Source organism: Protomyctophum bolini (assembly GCF_963924005.1).
Source record: "Protomyctophum bolini genome assembly, chromosome: 14".
NCBI lineage: Eukaryota > Metazoa > Chordata > Actinopteri > Myctophiformes > Myctophidae > Protomyctophum > Protomyctophum bolini.
Window position 1 is genome coordinate 12,159,020 of NC_137875.1, and position 22,511 is coordinate 12,181,530.

Consider the following 22,511-nt stretch of genomic DNA (forward strand, 5'->3'; position numbering starts at 1 on the left):
AAACAGAGGGCTGTATGCAGGTTCATGTTATATAGGGAAACACAGGGTTTTTTGCAGGTTTTGCAAAGCATTACAAGGTGGGTGTACTAGTAACTACTACTACAGACTCTTTCATGGCCGGTTATGACCAGACCACTAACACTATACTGCATGTCTCTGTCGTGACAATAGTCACGATACATTCCGTTTCATATCACTATACTACTCACTGCTGAGGAAAATGGCTTCCAAAATGTAGTATTAAAACCAGTGTTTGGATAAAAGGGAGGGGGACGTGCAACGTGTGTCGTTCTCTGAAGCATGAACATGATGTGATGCACCGCCGATCCCTCCGACACAACGTGAATTAACGGGGAAATGTCAGATATTTGGCGTCGTCTTTCCCCCCCCCCCCCCTTCTTCCCTTTTACAGGTGCCGGGAGTTAGTCGTTAGTGCAGTGGCGGACACCGATCCTACCGATGAAAACACAAGCGAGGGGTGATGAGGTCATGGCGGGGCCAGCGGTAGCGGTCAGCCTGCCGTCATGTGCTGGTGGTCAGCTGTTCTGGTGGTCAGCTGTTCTGGTGGTCAGGTGTTCTGATGGTCAGGTGTTCTGGTGGTCAGGTGTTCTGGTGGTCAGGTGTTCTGGTGGTCAGGTGTTCTGGTGGTCAGGTGTTCGGCTTGTTTCATGCTCCTGTCAGTCGTAAGACGAGGCACATCGACCAGGCTTTCCTCTTGCCTGTGCTACGTGTGGTAGTTGACTTAAGGCTCATTCATAGTCTGGATTTTCGGTGGTGAGGTGACCACCGAACTACAACATGACATCACGAGCCGCGGTGAAGAGCAAACAACCACCCCAGCCCTTCTCTCTGTTTTTACTCACCACTGCTCAACGTTATTTCAGCTCCGGTGGTCACCTCACCACCGGAGTGGTGGTCACCTCACCACTAAAAATCCAGACTATGAATAGGCCTTTAGTCTCGCGTGGCCAGACTGCTGCTCCTCGCAATTATCAAATGCTTCCGTCATACAGTCTGGAGCAACGTTAGCTCTGATCGTGAATAAAATATAAAGCAGAAGTGAAGCCTCGATTCTACCCACCTCCGTTTCGTCTTAAATGTATCCTAATATAAATAGAAATCATCTAAGCATACTGTATACAGTATAGCTAGATGAAATGGAAATAAAAAATAAGGTATTTTTTTAATATATTTTTGTGAACGGAAATGACAAACAGATTACTCGGATTTAGCAAAGGTGTAGTTCCAGACTCTATATAGCATTCGGAGATTGTGGAATAGTTGTCTGGCTACGCGAGACTATCGTTGACTTGACCAGGTCACTGTAAGCGGAATGTTTTATTTATTTATTATTATTTTTTTGCTTGAACGTGTTGATGCTTGGAATATACCCTGATTTGAATGTGTTCCGACAGGAAAAAAACAACCATGCTTCAGTTTGTTCTTGAGTCTGGTGGTGAATTAATATCCCGTGGAGTGAGTCTTTGTGCTGGTATTATATAGGACTCAGGAGGGTGGTCACACCGTGGCATCCGGATATACTGTGCAGTATTTCTTACCGCACGTCTCACAGTGGAACGCGAGAAACATCCCGAAAAGAATACAGTACTTGCCACGGGAGTTCCATCTTTTGGCTTCATGGTCTAACTGCGGAACAGCAGAATCCCTTGTAAATACTGGTCAATGTATCCACACACATGCGTGCATGCGTGTGTGTGTGTGTGTGTGTGTGTGAGAGAGAGAGCGTGCACATGTAAGCGTCTGTGTTCATATCTCTGTGGCGGTGATCTCCTCAACGTGGATGTCGGTGCTGTATGTCTGTGTGTGTGTGTGTGTGTGTGTGTGTGTGCGCGTGCATGTGTGTGCGTGCGTTCAGATCTCCGTGGCGGTGATCTCCTCAAAGCAGATGTCGGTGCTGCCGCCGTGCATGTCGTAGGCGTCCGTCTGCCGGTGGTTCTCCAGCTCCAGGCTCAGCTCCCGCATGACGCGCTCCAGGTCGCGGTTCCGTCGGTACATGTGGATGTAGTTCTGCTGCAGCTGCTTCTGGTAGCGGATCACCTTATAGAGCAGAGCCGTAGAGTTATAAAACCCCATTTAGACCTGCTGAGGCCAATTCTGAAAAAGATGTCTTTTGGGGAGGGAGCCTCGGAAGCAATGATCTGAGTTAAAATCGCTGTCGCCGCCACCGTCTGTCTGTGTGTGTGTCTGTCTATAGCTAAAATAAAGAATGGCGCAGATGCTGTTCCGGTTTTAATGGTTTAAAATAGAAATTCCCCCCTTCCTCATCTTGCCTAATTGATTCATTAAAGGGACAAACTAGATTAGCCACCACTAAGAGACAGAAGACAATATCTACATAAAAAAACAACAACACTGCACTGCAAACATAATTAAACTGCAGAGCAAGACCTGACAGCTTGCAGACACAAAAGACCTGCGCCGTAATGAGTCCAACAGCTCGGCATAATTAACTTATCACTGAAGGTGCTTCAAGGCAAATGGAATTACGAGAGAGAGAGAGAGAGAGAGAGAGAGGGCGTCAATACATTGAAGTCTCACACACAGCTTGTACATCTGCTTTAAAAAAAATCACACCTGTGTGAAGTTAGGACAAAGATTGACACTAAGCCATTTTGCTCAGACACTGACGTACAATTCTCCATTCATTGGAACTTAATTTAATTTGTGTAGGACGGATATCGACACTAATAGCTGAATATAGGAGGGGCTAGCGCCCGTACATTATTTTTTAATAATAATTCTAGTTGTTAACACCTACGCTCGGGGGTATTTGTAACCATTAAATCAGGACGCCCAGCGATTTGTTTCTTCAGGGCCTTTTTCAAGGTTGCTCCGTGCCATTTTGGAAGTAGCTTGAAGTAGCTAGATGTAGCAGAAACACCCCCGAGGGGATCGACAACAACGGGATAGTATGATTACTTCTAAAGCGACAAGTGACGGGACCACGATGGGCCGTCAAAAACATATCTTTGGTTAGAATTGGACGGATTGATTTAGATCAAGAGTTATTCACGTTTGAAGATTTTTCCTCTCATCCACTAAAATGGAGGGGGACCACTTTGGATGACGTCCCAACCGGAAATGACATCGAATGCTCAATCGACGCACCAAGCCTGTGGAGCGGTGCGCTCGGTTATGATATCATTAATGTTCCGTCCTGTGATTAATCTCCGTCCTTGGCGGAGTGTTAAACAACTGTGTGTTTCTCCCTTGGCAAAACCACTACAATATGACTGGTATATGGCCTCTAGCCAGAATGCTGTGATAAAATGCATCTAAATGTTTAACAGCCAAAAGTAACAATGAAACGGACAGTGTGTTCTTAACTGTACTGGAGCAGTGTGGGCAGCCTTACCTTGTCCTTCTCCTCCTGCCACACCCTCCTCTCCTCCTCGAACCCTGACAGCTGCTCCTCGCTGCTCCTCCTCTCGTACATGAGCTCCGCCTTCAGCCGTTCCACCTGAGAGGAGAAGGAGGAGGTCTGATGAACCAGAGGTTCCTCAACCTTTCAGGTCCAGACCCAAACAAGAGATTAGACGTTTGGCTCGGGACATCGCGTCGCACCACGTTGCGAGTTTGTAGATGTGTAGACTATTTTCACCACTTCTTCATTAACTTTTGTTTTTATTCACAGATTTTCTTTCTTTTAGATTGTTTTGGATTTGTTTTGTTTGTTTTAAAATGTATACAATTATTTTAATAGTTTTTATTTAAACAAAAGACATTTTTAATGTAGGAAAAGAAAATGGGATTTTTACTGGAGGTGTGACCCATAAAAATGGGTCCCGAGTCCGACCCACTATCTGAGGACACAGCAGAAGGAAGCTCTACCTGTAGCCTGAGTCCCAACAGGTTAACGCATCGTTCTACTCAACAGGACACAGCAGAAGGAAGCTCTACCTGTTGCTTGAGGCCCAGCAGGTTTTCTGCATTCTGCCGCTGTGCTTTGACCTCGTCGCTCTCCCCTCCCCAGGCCAGACGACCCTCCTCTCCGTCGCGGTACGCCGGGGGGCCGGGGCAGGGGCCCCCCGGGGGGCCGGAGCAGGGTCCCCCAGGGGCCCTGCCCGCCACGCATCTACCCTGCTGAAGGGACAGGCTCGCACACTGGCCCTTCGCTGCCGAACACTGGTTCCCGGACGACGTCTGCGGCGTCTGTGCGGCGTGGGCGGCAGACAGGGCGTCGCGGAGGCGCGCCGACTCCTCCTCCAAGCGGCCCATCTTCTCCCGGAGCAGCTCGGCCTCGCTCTTGCGCCTCTGGAGCTCGTTCTCGCAGACCTCCAGCTCCAGGGCGCGGGTCCGCACGGCCGTGCCGGCCTCCTGCGTGCGGGCCTGGCTGGACTGCAGCTCAGAGTGGACCTCCCGGAGCTGGGCCTTCAGGATCACGATCTCCCCCGCCTTCTGGCTCAGCTCCGACTGGAGCTCCTTCAACTGCTGCTTGAGCAGGGAGATCTCCCCTGACTTCTGACACACCTGGGGAGTGGGGGGGAGAGAGAGAGAGAGAGAGAGATAGTACATTTCCCGTTAACTTCCACACCGGAAACAAAAGTCACTTGTCTGGAGCAGGAGCAGGAGCAAATACAAATACATTTTAAATCATTTAAAATCAAGCAATGTATTGGTGTGAATACATAAGATGAATATTCTCATTTTACAATATAATAGCCCTAGAATGTCTGTGATCATGATACGTATTCCAAATACACAGCCACAGTCTGCTAACCGTGTGTGGATAGGACCGATCTATGGCTGTGTATTTGGAATACATGAAATGTTAATATGTAAGATCGCAGACATTCTATGTCTATTACCAATATTGGAAAGGCGATTATTAGGAAAGCCAGACAATAATGACAATGTTGTTGGCTGTTGGGAGCGTCACAGAAAAAGTGAAAACAAAAGTTACTTGTCCAATGGACAAGTAAAAATGTAATGCACAAGATGTATTACTTGTCCCGGACAACAGGACAGCCCTGATATCCTTAGATACATGCATATATACGGTATACCGGTATTTCTACAGAAAAATCACGATTTCTTAGGCTATATAAGAGCATTTTGGTCTGGATTCCATACATCTCATGGTCCTTCCTTTGTGCTCAACCTTCCAGTCTACTCAAGCTGTCACTTAGAGGGACCATACGCTGGTCTCACAGAGCCTATATGACCTTTGACCTGTGACCCACCTCCCACTTGGTCTCCTCCAGACGTGGTCCCAGCTGGGTGTGTTCCCGCTGGATGTTGGCGCACCTCCTCTCCAACGTCTCCCTGTCCTGGAGCAGTGCCGAGAAGTCCTCCTGAAGCTTCTTCTTCTCCTGCTGGAGCTGAAAGACCTGAGAGACGCACACACACACACACACACACACACACACAATATGAGCCCATGTTATTCTCCATAGACAAATGACTTTCCGTGAACCATCAAGGGGATGAGCGAGTGACGTCAGGACTTCAGCGCTCTATGACACAAGTCACTACAGACGCACGCTTGGCGGTGTCAATGACCATGTGAGAAAAACAGATTTTCACAACAGGACAAAATTATGCTGTGATTTTTGCATCTGCCCGTGTGAGCGCAACAACAGAACACAAGGAGTATTACCTGGAGCTGCAGGACCTGCTGTGCTCTCTGGTTCTTCTGAGACGCCTGCTTCATCTTGGTAGCACAGCTCTGCCTCAGCTCCTCCATCTCGCCCTCACAGCGCCGCTGCTTCTCCTCGTACACCTGGCAGATAGCGGCCTCGTTCTCGTCCAGGTTGTCCCGGAGCGTCTGCAGCTCCAGGTCTCTCTCCCTCAGCTTGTCCTCCAGCTCTCGGACCACGCCCTCGTAGCCGTCCAGCGGCAGCGGCGAGTGCCCGCACGAGCCGCTGTCCGACAGGGGCTGCCCGCCCCCTCCGCCGCCGCTGATGCCGACGCCCCCGCAGCGCCCGCCGCTCAGCGAACCCGAGCCCGTGCTCTTGCTGGACGAGGACCGCCCGCTGTCTGAGTTGGTGTGACCGTGGTGGATCCCTCCTCCTCCTCCTGAGGTGGTCCGACCCACACCCAGGCCCGGCATAATAATGGGGTCCATGATGGGACCCCCTCCTCCTCCTCCCACCACCCCGGACGCAGACCCCCCGGAGCTGGAGCCCTCGCTGGGGGCCAGGCTGTAGCCGGTGCTGCTGTGAGTCGGCAGGCTGGAGAGAGAGAGAGAAAGAAAGGGACAAACATTTAAGCAATATTACACGAGAGGGTGTTCTTTATCATCATTAATGAACTTCCGCGATACCTTTCGGAACTCGCTAATATTGCAATTATACAACAGTTACCCTTAAAACTAAGTTATTGACAGTTGTAGTCACTACGACCACAAATGTCCCAAGAAACTAGCTAGCCTATAGCCACCGAGTCTGCTGCGCTCCAGGAGAAAAATACAGCTGAAATCTTTGTTTTGAGTAGGTGATCCTTTGCGCAGGTTTAAGGAACGGCTAGAAGCCGTTTCAACCAATGAGATTGCTTCCTCGAAATGACCTAAAAACTAAACAAGCTAAGCCAAGCGTAAAACTAACAAAAATGAAACTGAAATTGAAAACTCCTAAATAGAAATATGAAAAGGATTGTAAGAGTCCTAAACCGTAATGACCTTGAGAGGGAGTTGCGTCCAGAGTCAGACATGGAGCAGGACTGGCTGCTCCGAGCGTTGCGTCCGCCGCTGTATGAGTTACGCTTCCCGTCGGCGCTGCTGCCGACCGCGGTGTTCCCATTAGCGCAGCTAACGGGCACGATGCCGGAGCCCCCGACGGGCAGCAGGAGGTTCAGGCTGCCCTGGCTCTCCGACAGGCCACCGCCACCGCCGCCCCCTGGCCGTGGCGACAGGTACTGCACCGAGTGGCGGTTTTTAGGAATCACCGGTTTGAATGCCGTGGGCCGGATCAACACCTTCTCCATGTTCTGAAATAAATAGGACATAAATATTGATTTCTTTGATCAACACTTTCTCCATGTTCTGAAATAAATAGGATATAAATATTGATTTATTTGATCAACACCTTCTCCATGTTCCAAAATGAATAGAAGATGATTCATTTCTTTGTGAAGAGCTTTTCAAAACACGGTTACACAGCTTTACAGCAGTGGATGAATATACAGTATTTGAAATTGGACACTTGGAATGGTACTTTTTGCCTCTTTCTAATACTATTTCACAGTTTGACCAGTTTTTATAGCATAGTTTGTTATACAAAAGAAACAGAGATATGAAATGACCACAGATCGAAAAGGTGGGTTTTCAGAAGTGATTTAAAATGTGATACTGTTTTCTGCGATTTTCGGAATGTCTCCTAAAGGACTGAACGAGGACTTTCCTCTCAACCACTTTCTATAATTCCATAACTGTAACCACCATTAAATTATAACTCTTATTTGTTGCCAAAGATGAAGTTACCTGATTATTTAAATTATTCTTTCTATTAATCATGATGGCCATTTGTGTTGTTTCAACTCTTGTGATATGCAAATGTTGAACACTTGTTGTTCCTCCCACTGATTTCTAACGTGACCTGTGGGTGTGGGTGTCTATTTAAGTGGGTGAGATACTCACATCTCCAGTTTCACCCGATGTGCGTATTGACCAGTGTTGATTTAGTTGACAAAAAATAAGACGAAAACTGTTTGTCGACTACCTTTTTCCAATGACGAAAACGAAATGGAAACGAAATGAAAACTAAGCTATGCTGACTAAAACTAAGACTAAATATACTGACAATTTCGTCAACAAATAAAAACTAGACTAAAATGTTAGGAAGGGACTAGTGGACAAGAGATCCAGTATAAGTCATTTTTACAATTAGTTGCATGCTGAAAATAGCCGATCTACAAACTCACAATGTGTCGCAACACGGCATCAAGGCTCGCCCAAATACATTTTGTTTGACTAAATCAACTGTAGATTTAGTCGACTAAAATCTTATGACATTTAGTCGACTAAAACTAGACTAACACTAAAACATTCCAGGTGACTAAAATGTGACTAAATTAAAACTATTCAAGAGACTGTGACTAAAACTAAAATCAAGATTTACTGCCAAAAACAACACTGGTATTGACACATTCTATTCGTTTTTATGCTGATTTTGCGAGCCTTAAAGGACCACTCCACCACTTTTCAACCTATCTTCATATCCTCACTAATAATCATGATAAAATGGCACGGTTATTTTCTACTCAGTCTGTATCTCATAGGAGGGCTGTGGGCAGTTTAGAAACCGTCATCATCATTAGGCAGATTTATTTTTAAACAAGATTGTTTTTACAAAAATGTTTAGATTTTCATTATCGTGAGAGCGATGGCTTCCATTTTCGCATTGCAACTTTTCAGGACTAGAAAGCCTGCAGTTTCTATTACCCCCCGTGGTAATGACCAGGACGATCTAAAGGCCTGGTCGCCCCCCGTGGTAACGACCAGCACGATCTAAAGGCTGCAACACGGACGGACTCATGATGGGTCAGCAATGGGTCTGCAGTATAACTGCTGAGTCTGCCCATTCAGGGCTTTGAAAGTCAACTGTAAAATCTGAAAAATCAATTATGAAACCAACAGATATATGATCGTGAATGGTGTTTCTTATACAAGAACGGGTGGTTGAGAAGAGTCGAGCTGCGCTAATTAATTAACAGCAGCTGGTTGGAGCTCATTAGAGGGGTCAGTGAAGAGGCAGCGATTAGTTTCATTTGGTTTAATTAATATGCATGTTTTCTTTTAAGCAATTTTCTTAACGATTGCCATCTCTCTTCCCAGATAGAGAGGTTGATGGAGAGAGGCTGGGACGAAAACACTGAAGTGAAACGGCCGAAGCAAAGATGCACACAGGTCCTTCTAAACGTTTCTTCGTTAACGATCTAGCTATCAGGTCTCAGGGAGTGAACTCTGAACGTAAGTGATCTGCTATTGATCCCGAGGAGCCTTGTCAAACCATCTAACGTCGGGCTCTGTCAGGAGAGTGATTAAGCTTCCACCGGCGATCAATGAAAATAAATAGCCAATTAGACGGCTAAGCCTATCTGCCGATAAAAACGTCCCGGCCAGCGCCCTGCTGAGGAGCGAACGGCACACCTCTATTAGGCGGTTTCATGATGAGCATGTCTTATTGTCTTAACCCATTTTGGGGCGGGAACCCTTTTTGGTGTTTTAAGCATTATGTTATGCTTTAGCTATTTAAAGATAGCAGACCTACAAGCTCGTAGCGCGGCACTCTGTGCCGCGCTATGAGCTTATAAGTCTGCTACTTTTGAAAAATCATGAAAATGTGGGCGCAAATATTTATATATATTCTTTCAGAGCGAACGTTTTTAGCTACAAATCTTTGCTTCTGGGGGGTCCCTGGAACAACATATTTTGAGATTGGTGTCTGCCTGGGGCCAATTATAGATAATTTTTGGGGTCCTTGACATGAAATATTGAGCACCACTGATATAGAAACAGAGGTATTTCAGAAAACTGTCATGATTTAGAAGACATTTTTAAAATGTCGATGTCAGGTCAAAATGGGTTATGGTCCTTTAAAACGGGGAGCGTGCGACGCAGACGTTGCGGCCGCCTGGATCAGCGACAGGTCTGCTCATGAGGTCACCACAATCCAGGTCTAGTGGACCGCGGGCGTGTGCGCGAAACGAGCACGCGTGCGACAATTCCACGGGACCGCGCAGGTGAAAATACCTGTGCAAATTGAAATGCACAAACGAATTACTACAGTAGGCTCCCTGTCTGAAAAGGCCTTTAGAAGGATAGTGAGGATAGCTGAGTGGTGAAGGTGTACCCTACAAACGCCCCACTGTGGAGCTGAGTGGTGAAGGTGCACCCTACAAACGCCCCCACACATCACACTGTGGAGCTGAGTGGTGAAGGTCTACCCTACAAACGCCCCACTGTGGAGCTGAGTGGTGAAGGTCTACCCTACAAACGCCCCCACACATCACACTGTGGAGCTGAGTGGTGAAGGTCTACCCTACAAACGCCCCACTGTGGAGCTGAGTGGTGAAGGTGCACCCTACAAACGCCCCCACACATCACACTGTGGAGCTGAGTGGTGAAGGTGTACCCTACAAACGCCCCCACACATCACACTGTGGAGCTGAGTGGTGAAGGTGTACCCTACAAACGCCCCCACACATCACACTGTGGAGCTGAGTGGTGAAGGTGTACCCTACAAACGCCCCCACACATCACACTGTGGAGCTGAGTGGTGAAGGTGCACCCTACAAACGCCCCCACACATCACACTGTGGAGCTGAGTGGTGAAGGTCTACCCTACAAACGCCCCACTGTGGAGCTGAGTGGTGAAGGTGCACCCTACAAACACCCCCGGCACTTTTATTTATGCTTTATTTTATTTATCACATTTATGCTCCGTCGTACGCGAGTGATCTACTTTGGAGGACACACACGCATGCACGAACGCACGCATGCATGCATGCACGCACCCTGTTTTAGATGGCTTGGCCTAATATAGCCATTGCCCCACATATACTGGACGTGTCCCCATCAGTTAAAACCCATTTAGACCCGAGTACGCATCTGTGTCACCTTAACCATTATTTTAAACTTTAAACTTAGCTTTTGAAAAATAGCAGCCCTACAAGGTCATAGCGCGGCACAGCTTGTAGATCTGCTATTTTTGAAAAATCTTACAAATCTTTGAATATATATTCTTTCACAGCAAACATCTCTGGAATAACATATTTTCAAATGAGGGTCGGTGGCCAAATACATAATTTTGGGGTTCCTTGACATAAAAATAGTTTGAGAACCAACCGATACATAGGGTTTTTCAGAAAACTGTCGTTTTTGGCTGGGGACCCCCGGAAATGGTTTGGCCATGTCTCGAGTCGCGACCCCCGCCCTGCCTTCCTGCCGTCCCTTCCCCACCCCCAATACAAACGGACTGCAAAAATAACCTTAATAATAGAGAAAATAAAAAACAGATCTAATCATTAGATTACCTTCTCCAGTTGTCCCGACACCGGCACCAGTTTGGGAGGCGGCCCTCCGATGGTCCCGTCGAGCGCTCTGTGGTCCCGCTGCTCCTCGGAGTCGCTGCAGGGGCTTCGGGCGGCCAGCGCCTCCACCACGTCCTTGTCATTCCAGTCCCCTCCCACCAGGACCGCCTCCTCCTCGCCACACGCATTCCTATAGTTCCCATTGGTTCCTCCTCCTCCTCCGGCGCCGCCCCCCGACCCGGCCGAGTTCCCTGCGGGCCGCGGTGGGTGGTGCTTCTTGTTGGGCAGCGGTGGCGGCTGGACCGCCGGGGCCTGGCGGCGCACACATAACATGACATTAGTGATTTCATCGTGTTTTTATTTTTATTTGATTTATTTTCTATTTTTTTTTATCTCCCCCTGGCTGGCCAGTAGTTTTAGAGACCAGGATTACTGCATGTTTTTTGTGAGAGTACCTACCCTAGGGCAGTGGTTCCCAAAGTGGGGTCCGGGGACCCCCAGGGGTACCTGAGGGAGTTCCAGGGGGGACCCATCTATTTTGTTCATGTTCATAAAGTGCTAAAGTGTTGAAAGCAGTGGTTCCCAAACTTACATTTAGACGTCTACATTTAGACGTCTACATTTAGACGTCTGTATACATTTAGACCAGTGGTTCCCAAAGTGGGGTCCGGGGACCCCCAGGGGTACCTGAGGGAGTTCCAGGGGGGACCCATCTATTTTGTTCATGTTCATAAAGTGCTAAAGTGTTGAAAGCAGTGGTTCCCAAACTTACATTTAGACGTCTACATTTAGACGTCTACATTTAGACGTCTGTATACATTTAGGACACGGGGAGAACATGTGAGGGTACCTACCTACCCTAGGGGACACGGGGAGCACATGAAAACTCCACACAGAAAGGCCCTTTCGCCAACCCCCCGCCTCGGGTATGGGCACTGATGATGCGGAGGAGGGAACACGCCCCCAGCGCCCACAGCATCCCCAGCGGGAATCGAACCCCGGACCTTCCTGCTGTGAGGCCACCGTGCCCCCCCCCCCACAGGGCCTACATACGTGTGACAGAGTATATATACCTGTGTCTGCTGCAGGTGGTGGCTGACGACCAGCAGCTGTTCCAGGGAGCTGCCGCTGCGGAGCGTCTTGTCCTGCAGGCGGAAGCAGCCGGTGGTGGAGGACGAGGAGGAGGACGATGGCGCCGCGGAGCGCCGGGGCTTGTTGGCGCCGTGCTCGCTGGCGGCGGCGCGGCAGTGCCTCTCCTGGTACGAGCGGCCCGATATCAGGCTGCTGACGGAGCCCATGCTGGCGGGTGCGGAGCAAGGGTGAGCCAAGTGGGACGACGAGAGAGGGTGGCACGGCTGCGCGTCGAGACCCGAACCGGGGCGGTCAGTCACGGACACGGGTAGGGCCTGAACCAAAGCCATGGCCCCCTGATGGCGTCACTGCACACGGCACACACCCTGAGAGAGAGAGAGAGAGAGAGCACACACAAATTATAAATACTTTATAAAATATTTACTTTTCCGTGTGAGACACACTTAACTCAGTATGAATCAGGTAAAAGTAACGTAATTATGTAGGAGAGTTGCATGCAAGCTTCAATCCATCTCAAACGATGCAAAATAGTTGTGATATTTTGTGTGATGCCATACATCTGATCACATGACCTCTTCTTTACATAAGTGATCATAGATAATAATCCATTACCAATCGATCCATATTTTGACGCGAAAATCAAATACAAAATCTTCAAAACAAAAAACGAATAGTGGGAATGTACAGTACACACAGTGTGTGTGTGTGTGTGTGTGTGTGTGTGTGTGTGTGTGTGTGTGCGTGTGTGTGTGTGTGGTGTAAGTATAAAATAGGGCTTGAATGGTTGATATATTAAAAAGGAGCTATATAAATTGTATATATTATCAGTATTATTCTCGCCCACCGACCTTGTTAGATGGTGTCAGACCATGTGTGGTCAACCAAAATCACAACACATATCCTGCAGTCAGTTCATACAGCTGCTGTGTTCACACACCTCTGCTATGTTCATGTCTAACCTCATGTACAGCTGGATATCCTACAACCTACAGTATGTATAATTATGTAAACCTTTTTTTTACGTCTCTTTTTTCTCTCCTTGCCTCTTTTCTTTTCTCACTCTGAAAATAACTAAAATGATAGAGATTACGTAAAATAAAAATAAAAAATAAACCCCACACATTGCACCCACTTCTTTACACCTGTAGACCGACCTATAGACCTGACCAGTGATGTAAATTGGTTTTCAATGTAATGGGTCCCCCTAATCCCCCCTCCCAGGGAGAGGCCTCACTTAGCCAAAATTAGGCCCTTATTTAGTGGAAGAGGATTAAGTGTTCCATTTTGCAGCCTGTACTATCAGTTTGTGAGCAGAGACAGATATGTTCGGCCTGTCGTGCCAAGTGCAAATCCGTCTGGGCAAGTGGAATCGAGCACGCTTTATACTTTGGTCGCACGGCGGTGCCGCGCTGATCTACAAGCTCACAATATAGTGCGGATGCGACGTGTTGTGAGCTTGTAGGTCAGCTGTTCTCCACGCGCAACACAGCCGTGCGACAAAGTATAAATCGTGCTTAATCCAACCCGACAATGACTGCAAACATTCAGCCAGAGCCAACAGTCACAATGCGCACGCACGCACGCACAAATGAACATCAACAGCTCACAATAATAATATATACAACATTTGCCTGCATCAACGCACATCCACATGTTACACAATATAAAAAACTTGAATTAAATAAAATATTTGGTGATGAGATGGAGCTTGTTAGAAATGAATGTGTAGCGAGACAAGATAATCCTTGCTTATCTCCTTACATGCTAATTTTTGTTTGATGTGTATAAAAAATATAATAAGTAAGTAGGGCAGAGTGGCTTATTGTCGGTGTCAACTGAGAACGAGGTATTTCATGTTCTAGACCCCTGGGAGATGGAGGATGATGGATGAGCTCCCAGTACTTAAAACAACACCTACCATCAGCTCCCAGTACTTAAAACAACACCTACCATCAGCTCCCATGTGTGCCTGGGTCTGACCATTACCAAAGCCAAAAGAAATCATGGTTCACGACCTCATTGCACTCTTCATGCAGACCCCCCCCCCCCCCCTCCTTCTCCCCCCTCCACCCAGCCTGGGATAATAGAATTAAGGACCCCCAACCCTCTATAGATTGTTGTCCGTGACCCCGTGAGCCCTAAACCCCTTGACCCTATAGGAGTGGAGCGGAGGGGGTGTAAGTCCGTCCGTCAGCCAGCCCTGGTGGTCACCCCTGTGACCTCCAAAGGTCATCATGCTCTGGCAACAAACCTCCAAGACGTCTGATGTGGTCCAACACAGCTAGTACTGCATATAAGTACTGTATACTTGAGTACATTCTCTGAGGTACTTTTACTTTACTTGAGTTTTATTGTTTTTTGAGGGGTGCTAGCCCCTCCTATATTCAGCTATTAGTGTAGATTTTCGTCTTACACAAACATTAAATTCCCATTGACAATGAATGGATACTTTTCGTCATGTTGACGAGTAAATAGGCTATTTTTGTCCAACACATTTGTGTCCCATTGACAATGGATGGATGATGTATAAGAGCACCCCTCACTTCACAAGGGTGTGATTCTTTATACTTTATACTTCTACCACACACTAAATCTCAGAGACAAATAACATACTATTTATTTTATTATACTAATATTATACTATTTATTATAACTTTAGTTAGTTACTCTGAGGATTTGACACTAAATTAAAATATTACACTTTATGTCCAATATTATACTTTGGCTAATCGAAAATAGCCAATCAACAAGCTCACAAATGTTGAACAAAAATGTAGCAGACCCACTTTTACTTGTAATTATGCAAGTATGTTTTGACGCAGATACTTTTGCACTTCATTCTCAATACACATGCCATAGACTTGTAACAGAGTTTTGTATATTGCGGTATTGCTACTTTAACTTAAGTAAAAAACAGAAAGAAAGAACACGGCTTCTTCCAGCTTACTGCCCAACAGTTATGTCTTAAAGTTATTGAACTTTTCAGACCTCCGCCTCCTTTCTCCTCCTCGCTCGCATTCCTCAGACCAAGTGAAAAACACTCCTCCCCCACACACACACGCACACACATGAACACGCACATGCACGTGCGCACACACACACACACACACACACACACACACACACACACACACACACACACACACACACACACCTCATCACACTCCCTCCTCATCCTCCCTCTGCCAGTGGTGCAAGAACAGTGGGAGTAAAAGGCGCTCATGTCATCGTGTCTAAAAATAAAATGTACTGTATCTCCAGTGTTTGAATGGGTGTGATAATGAAGCCTCCATGATGGTAGGTGTTGTTGTAAGTACTGGGAGCTGATGGTAGGTGTTGTTGTAAGTACTGGGAGCTGATGGTATAGGTGTCGTTTGAATGGGTGTGATAATGAAGGCTCTGTGAGGCTGTTTGCTCCAGCCAGCAGATATTTTTGATCAGACATAATATGCTCACAAACCCGTTTCACCTACACTCAGTCACTTTGTCAGCCAGCTATCAGCCAAACCTCCTACTGTGAGAAAAAAAAAATCACAGTAGTTTCTAACTTTCTGGTAGCCTGGGCATGGCCAGAGTAATACCACTGTGTGGATATTAGTGTGGAACTTCGGTGTGCAAGATTCATTTCCAAAGAGTGGGGTTACAAACAGATTCCAACGTCACAGCAAAAGAAAACGTCTCACTTTGAATAGTAATGGGCTTTAGTTTGATTGGTCACCCACAACTCTAGAAGAGTCCCTGAGTTAGACAGAGCATAGTGATTAAGTGGAATGAATCCTGTCTCGTAGGTCCACCTAGAACCACACACCCCCACACTAAGCCGGTTGGCTTTGGTTCTACACTTCAAATACACCAAACGTGTGTTGCGGTGGAGATGCTGATACAATACTACGCTACATTGCTGAGCCTTTCACATGTTACACCATCACTGGTGTGGACACAGTACTCAACCCCAGTGCTTGAATCAAAGTAAAGACACTCCTCGTCAGATCTGCTATTTTCACTTTACTTGCCAGTATACGTATAAAATAACACGTGGTTGATAACACTTGTATTTGAATATACGGTATAATGTGTATTTTACCATATTTTAAGCATGCTTCTTGATTATTTGATTCATCAAAAAAAGTAATGTAGCGGATTATCGCTAATAGAAAATAATGGATGGTTGCACCCCTCTCTCCACACAGCGCCCATGAGCAGCCCGGCTGGATGAGTGAAAGTGGGGCTGACAGAAGAAAGATCTCCTCTAAACAGATCCAGATCTATGGGGGTCAGTGACGGCTGCTGCTGGGGGAATTAATCCTGTTATCACCAGTCTGTTAATAACGCCGCCGTTGCCCAGGGGAGGAAGCCCCATTTATTCCGTGGCGACGGATCAGGCCTCTCGCAAATCCACCACGGAGCCTCCGAGGAGTTCCGGGCGCTCGGCGGAGGATCAGGGCGCAGAGAGAAAGGAGAGAGAGGGATCAGGATGCAGAGAGAAAGGAGAGGGTGTTAAAGGAACCGGGGTGGGACGCTCAGGAGACAAAGAGGACAGAGAGAGGGGTGGATGGATTGGGGGATACCAGGTATTCCAATCAAGGACTCAGTGGAGTCCTCTGAAAAGCCAGCCACACAATCCTTTTTGGACACTGGAGTCTCCGGACTTTAGCCACTTACAGCGTCATGGTGTCCCCATTTTGAACACAAAGCTTGTTTTGATTAGAATCGGAATCTGGGATTAGAATCCGATATAAAAGAGAAAAGACTTCGGCTATCGTTGAAGTCAACGAGGGGGAACCTTTTCACTGACGGACGGACCACTTCCGGTTTATCTCCTAGACACAAAGACGCTGATAGACAGTAGTATAGAGTATAGTTTATCTCCTAGACCAGGGGTTCTCAACCCGTGCGTTGCGACCCCTCAGGGGGTCGCCAAATTATTTTTAATGAAGAGTTTACATAGTACACATACTCACATAGTACATGCATAAACTTTCCTTCATGATTATATCTGGTTTCAGTATTCAATTATGGTATAATCTCTCTATTATTAAGGTCAGTTTGTATTGGGGGTGGGACGGGGGCGCAAGACATGGCCAAAGCATTTCCGGGAGATCCCCACTGCCAAAAACGTTGAAACCCCTGTCCTAGACACAGAGATGCTGATAAGACAGTAGTATAGCGCAATCTCAAACTGAATCGATATAAAACATTCAAGGACGGCGATCTCCGTCCTTGTGTGTTAAGTGACTGGGATCTCCCAAGAGCTTATCAAATACACAGGCTACTAGTAGGGAGACTACTTCCTGCCCTGAGAGTCGCAATCGAGGAGGACGCACGGCTTCACGCTGGTCCCCAAGGAGGACGACAACGAAGCAAGCACGGAGAGTGTGGGAATCTGCCACGGGAGATGACCTCGAGAGGCGACGGCCGTTTGTGGCTACAGTGGAATCAGTGCTGCTGTACCGGCCGTGGGGACGAGACATGGACCGCTCACAGCAGGAAAAGGCCCCGGGATGGCTGCTTGATGCCACATCTCTACGAGGGGGGGACGAGGGACACTGCATCTCTACGAGGGGGGACGAGGGACACTGCATCTCTACGAGGGGGGACGAGGGACACTGCATCTCTACGAGGGGGGACGAGGGACACTGCATCTCTACAAGGGGGGACGAATTTTCACTGACGAAAAAAAATAAAAACGAAATAAACACTATAAGCTATGATGAATAAAACTATGACTAAATATACTGACAATTTTGTCAACAAATAAAAACTAGAACTAGAAGAAATTCCGTAAAGCGAAAGCGCCACGTGGTGTGCTTGTAGAGCTGCTATTTTCAATAGTTTGGGTCCTGGGGAAGCATCAAATGTTTCTTTTGGGTCACGGGCTAAACAGTGCCCTAGACTCTATAGGGCCCTGACCCAAAAGGGTCAGGGGCTAAACTCAGGGGCATGTCTCTAGGGCCTAGAGACATGCATGGCCATGGAACTCTGACCTCCTCCCCATCACTCCTTCCTTCCTTCCCTCTCATCCCTCTCCATCCACCCTCTCTCTCCCTTGCTCCCTTCACATCCTTCCTTTCCTGTGCTTGATTATGATTCCACAGTCTCCTGCACTGCATCCTCTTAAGGCACTGGCGACAATAGGGCCATTTTTAGGGCCCTAAACTTCTTTGCCTTTTTTCTTCTTTTTTTTACTATTTTGAAAGATATTTTTCAATAGTTCAAAAAGAGGCTCACAACGTGTCGATGTAGCTCGACTAGTTGAACAATTTGAACAAAAGGCAAAGAAGTTCATGGAGGCACTGGCGAAAATAGGGCCCAGCAGTGGTTCCCAAACGTTTTCACGTCAAGGCCCGTGGACCCCCATTTGAAAATATATGCCTGCAGGGACCCCTCCATAAGAGAAGATTTTTACGGCTCTAGCATTTTAAATTCAAGGACCCTCAGTTTGACATGAATTAGTCTACGGACCCCCATTTAATGGCATTTCTATCTCTGAGACCCCAATTTGTATTGTAAAATCATTGTTAATTTAACTCTGACAGTGTACAAATGGAACCAACACTCTCAGAGTTACAGACCCATAAGGGTCCAGTTGGTTCCAAACTATCATTTAGTTGAGGACCCCCTGGAACTCCCTCAAGGACCCCTGGTCGTCCCGTACCCGACTTTGGGAACCACTGCCTTAAAGAACTGAACGTACGTTGACCACCGTTTCCAACTACACCCAAACGTCTTCGCCCAAAAACAGACACACTGCGAGTTTGTTGTCGATCTGCCCAGAACATGGACCGGGCCGGACGCATGGGGTTCAAGTGGTTAAAACAGGTGGAGCGCATCACTCTAGTGTCTAGTCAGACCGCGGTCAGCTGTCACTGTGTGGTCAAGGCAGACGTGGCAGCGCGAGAGCAGCCGTCGTAAAACCGACCACTGAACGTGAGAGGCTATACCACTACCTGGTCTACCGCTGCTCTACAGAAAGCAGCACTTAAAGAGAGCATCCATATGGCAGGCTATTGTACAGGGTGTTTGTGTTTGTATATACAGGGTGTTTGTGTTGGTGTTTGTATAGGGTGTGTCTGTGTACAGCACTGCCGCGCAGGGGCGACCTTAGGAATCTGCCCCCCAAAATATACCTATTACTCAGCCAATACTCTCGACAATTATGTCATTGTGGGAGAGAGCAAGGCAGCGAGTGAGATAGAGGGGCCAAGGGTGGCGGGGGTTGGTTGACCCCCGACAGTCAGTCGGAGCTTGGAGGCCCCACTGAGGGTGGAGGCCCATTTCGAAATGAAACTGGAAAAGGCCTCTTTGTTGTTCCTCATTGACGGTGCTTCTGTGAGTAAATGTACTTACTGTATATAGTTAGTGAGTCAGAGTCGTGCGCCTTTAAATCCATCCATGAGTACAGACATGGTGATGGATGGCTAACAGACAGACACGTCATGTACAGTGCAGTGTGGACGCACACACACACAATGAAAATGAATGCATGCATGCATGCATAGAACACCTAATTATGCTGCCTGTCTCCCGTTTATTGTTCATGCCTGGACCTCAGCGAGGTTCCACGGTGAAAACCTCCAACGGGCCAGAGAAGTGTGCTATTGTAACTATAGTCAACCAACTCCACTGTAAAAACAATGTTTGCTTTAATGCCTTGCCAAAAAGCCCCCCGGGGGTTTACTGAGCCTCCATTCCAACACAATGTCTGTCTGTCTGTCTGTCTGTCTGTCTGTCTGTCTGTGGAGGACAATTCTCCTGGTTCTCACCATATGAATGGTTGTCATGGTGGATATACGGTTAAAAGGTATTCTGCTCACAAAGATTTAGGCTGCGGTTAGGAACAGTTTGATGTCCTCACAAGTATAGGAGAGTACTATAGTAGGGTGTGTGTGCGTGTGTGTATGTGTGTGTGTGTGTGTGTGTGTGTGTGTGTGTGTGTGAGAGAGAGTGCATACAGCTCACGAGGCGTAGCAATGAGACACGTTTAGTACTTTGGTACTGCTGGAAGTACATTTCCATTTTTCATATACTTTGATACTTTTACCAAAGTAACATTTTGACTGAAGTCCCATTTTTGAAAAAGACGGTCTACTGGTAACACACTTGTATTGGAGTAACGTGTTGGCCCCTCCCCCTCCTCTGTTCTTTTACGAGCAACTTGTTGCTGCATGATGCAGACTGCAGCGTCTCTCTGTTTGGATACGTCACCATGACAACCACTGAGGCCCACACTGTCCACGGCCAGGGTGAAACGAGATAGACAGAGGAGAGAGAGAAAGAGAGAGAGAGAGAGAGAGAGAGAGCGCAGGCAAAAGAAAGAAAGGTAAAATGAATGAGAAGAAAAAGTGTGCGCGTGTGTGTGTGTGTGTGTGTGTGTGTGTGTGTGTGTGTGTGTGTGTGTGTGTGACAGGGGGGCAGGTTGGCTCTTTAGCATGTCAAAGCATCTGGCCTGCATTACGATGTGAGAGAGACTGGGTCAGCCGAGGCCCAGAGATGTGATTCTCTCTCTCTCCATTTATTTTATTTGGACACTGACACAATACACATACCCACATACACACACAATACACATACCCACACCCACACACACGCGAAAGGGGGCGGGACTGCGACGCTGGACTGCAACGCTCTATTAGAGGTGGAGGAACAGTCCTCCTAGTACGGAGGCTGATATTAGAGGTGGAGGAACAGTCCTAGTACGGAGGCTGATATTAGAGGTGGAGGACCAGTCCTACAGAGGCTGATATTAGAGGTGGAGGACCAGTCCTACGGGGGCTGATATTAGGAACAGTCCTATATAGAGGCTGATATTAGAGGTGGAGTAACAGTCCTAGTACGGAGGCTGATATTAGAGGTGGAGGAACAGTCCTAGTACGGAGGCTGATATTAGAGGTGGAGGAACAGTCCTACGGGGGCTGATATTAGGAACAGTCCTATATAGAGGCTGATATTAGAGTGGAGGAACAGTCCTAGTACCGAGGCTGAGGACAGAGCAGAGGGGTTCACCAGAGGTAACGGTATACGTATGAGGAGAGACAATGCTTGCCGTCTGCTCTCCAAAAACGTTGAATTCAGTATTTTTTTTTCCAGGACATTTTTCCGACCACTAATGGTTATCCAGTGGCAGTCGGCGGTCAGACAGGCAGACGTTGGGGAGAACGGCAGGAATGCCGCCGGGCTGACGAGGAAGAAGATGAACTCAGTGGACGGTCCGTGGAGATTCGGACATGCAGCAATGCAACGCGATGCACCCATGTTGTGCATTAATATAGAAAAGTGTGATGCATAGTGGAATTGAATGGAATCGTTACGGTCTGGTGAATCAGGGCAGTGCCAATGCACTCACACAAAATTGGTCCGTGACCCACAATATTTGGGCCGAACAAATAATTAGAAAGAAGAAAAAAAAGGGCACTTTTGTTGTTGTTTTTCTTCTTTGTTTTTCTCTCTGCTTTCGGGCTACAGTATATACAGTAAACACACACACACACACACACACACACACACACACACACACACACACACACACACACACACACACACACTGTCTGCAAGGTGAACCAGTCAGTACACAGCGCTCCAGAGGGGCACAATGACATGAACTGCCACAATGGTTCCGTGTTGTATTTTAGGAAGGCATAAAATAGTGCGGGGGGAAAAAACCCAGAGGAGGTGGTCCAAAGTAAACTAAAGAAAGCCCACATGGAATGATATTGTTCTAAGCGGCTCATTGTCCACAGGCTGGTGAAACCATGGAGGACCATAAATGACTCCACAGTTTCTCCCTCCCTCCAAAAACAAGCCGTCCTTCCTAGCAGACCCCCCCTGCCGTTCGTTCTGGGTGGAAGGACAGTGACGTTCCTCCATTGTTCCACTCCTGCTGCACAGACAAAAGCTCCTGGAATCTCCCTCCTTTGACTCCCTCTCTGACACTGGTGGAAAGTAACTAAGTACATTTACTTAAAAAAAGGGGCCACTTCACCCCTTTTGCAACCAGATCTTATTTTAATGAGCTTTTGGGAGACAAGAAACGTTTTATTTATGTGGGTAATAAATGTGTTTTTAGATTATTTTAGTATTTCAAAGTGTCTGTGATGTCATGGACATATACTTGGTCTCACTGCTGCTGCTGGATTACTACAATGACCATAATGCTTTGCTGCACTCACCCCACCTTACTGAGACAACGTGTAGTCCAGGAAGCAGCACCACCACAGGGAGTGCAGTGCTCTGCCTCGAGTTTGGTGGGATATTACACTGTTGTCAAAGAACCCCGGGCTCTGGACAGGGAGGGGCCTACCCAGACTCTGGACAGGGCCCCTCCCTACCCAGGCTCTGGACAGGCCCCCTCCCTACCCAGGCTCTGGACAGGGCCCCTCCCTACCCAGGCTGTGGACAGGGCCCCTCCCTACCCAGGCTCTGGATCCCAA

At 47.5% G+C, this 22,511-nt stretch overlaps 1 protein-coding gene across 3 annotated transcripts in view; it reads right to left on the minus strand.

The window, feature by feature from the left end:
* Window positions 1-389: 389 nt before the first annotated feature.
* The window catches only part of LOC308328721 (leucine zipper putative tumor suppressor 2 homolog), a 76,547-nt gene continuing 54,425 nt past the window's right edge, over window positions 390-22,511 (minus strand). For 2 of the 3 annotated variants that reach the window (XM_080782820.1, XM_080782819.1), the window contains 8 exons: window positions 12,066-12,449; window positions 10,996-11,304; window positions 6,641-6,948; window positions 5,621-6,194; window positions 5,205-5,351; window positions 3,922-4,491; window positions 3,377-3,526; window positions 390-2,058 (listed from right to left, as the gene is read on the minus strand). In XM_080782820.1, the coding sequence (XP_080638946.1) occupies window positions 1,873-2,058; window positions 3,377-3,526; window positions 3,922-4,491; window positions 5,205-5,351; window positions 5,621-6,194; window positions 6,641-6,948; window positions 10,996-11,304; window positions 12,066-12,413 (2,592 nt within the window). In that variant the 5' untranslated portion in view covers window positions 12,414-12,449 and the 3' untranslated portion in view covers window positions 390-1,872. The remainder of the gene's footprint in view (window positions 2,059-3,376; window positions 3,527-3,921; window positions 4,492-5,204; window positions 5,352-5,620; window positions 6,195-6,640; window positions 6,949-10,995; window positions 11,305-12,065; window positions 12,450-22,511) is intronic. The other variant, XM_080782821.1, reaches the window with a different exon arrangement.